We start from the raw sequence: 553 nt of genomic DNA, 5'->3' as shown, positions 1-553 counted from the left end.
ACACACTGCACGGGCCCTGTATGTAGCGCCACCTGATAAAGAAGACACCATGCTCATCACGTGTAAATCTATAGAAGTATGTCTAGAAACCGAAAGTAGAGTTTAAGCAATGCTTACGTAGCAGGACATATTGATAGGCTACAGGGCTGGGTGTACATCTCTGGTTTATTGGTACGATCACAAAGGAACTCTGGGACTTCTAGACGTGATTGGTGATCCACACAGGAGAACCAAACCTGCTGAGATCCTGCGTAAGCATGCAAAATTATGCACAGAGTCACAAATGAGTGTTGGCCATAATTTCAGCATTTCGCACTTACCATTCCCACAGGTCTTTGAGCACTGGCCAATCACAGGACTCCAAACATAAACTGGAACCATACTGGAGCGGGGCATTACGTGGGTGTCTGTACGGATCAGCTGGGTATTGAGAAGACATTTTTGAACAGATCACAAATAGACCTTATGTTTCAGAGAAACAAGTTTTTCTCTGAACTTCTGTTTTTGTGGTAGCTCTGTAGCATCACCATTAAAGAGTAATTAGCTGGTGAAG

The 553-nt window shown here is 43.9% G+C and overlaps 1 protein-coding gene across 1 annotated transcript in view; it reads right to left on the bottom strand.

Moving 5' to 3' along the window:
* LOC107548275 (A disintegrin and metalloproteinase with thrombospondin motifs 13-like) overlaps nt 1-553 on the bottom strand; it is a 21342-nt gene that overhangs the window by 5726 nt on the left and 15063 nt on the right. The window contains exons 20-22 of the mRNA XM_016228905.1: nt 321-420; nt 118-247; nt 1-32 (exon numbers count right to left, since the gene is read on the bottom strand). The exon at nt 1-32 is cut by the window's left edge and continues 139 nt beyond it. Of these exons, the coding sequence (XP_016084391.1) occupies nt 1-32; nt 118-247; nt 321-420 (262 nt within the window). The remainder of the gene's footprint in view (nt 33-117; nt 248-320; nt 421-553) is intronic.

This window comes from Sinocyclocheilus grahami, unplaced genomic scaffold, assembly GCF_001515645.1.
Source record: "Sinocyclocheilus grahami isolate Dianchi unplaced genomic scaffold, SAMN03320097.WGS_v1.1 scaffold345.1, whole genome shotgun sequence".
In the NCBI taxonomy this organism is placed as follows: domain Eukaryota; kingdom Metazoa; phylum Chordata; class Actinopteri; order Cypriniformes; family Cyprinidae; genus Sinocyclocheilus; species Sinocyclocheilus grahami.
The sequence above is the reverse complement of the archived record's forward strand: the minus strand, read 5'-3'. Positions and strand labels throughout refer to the sequence as shown.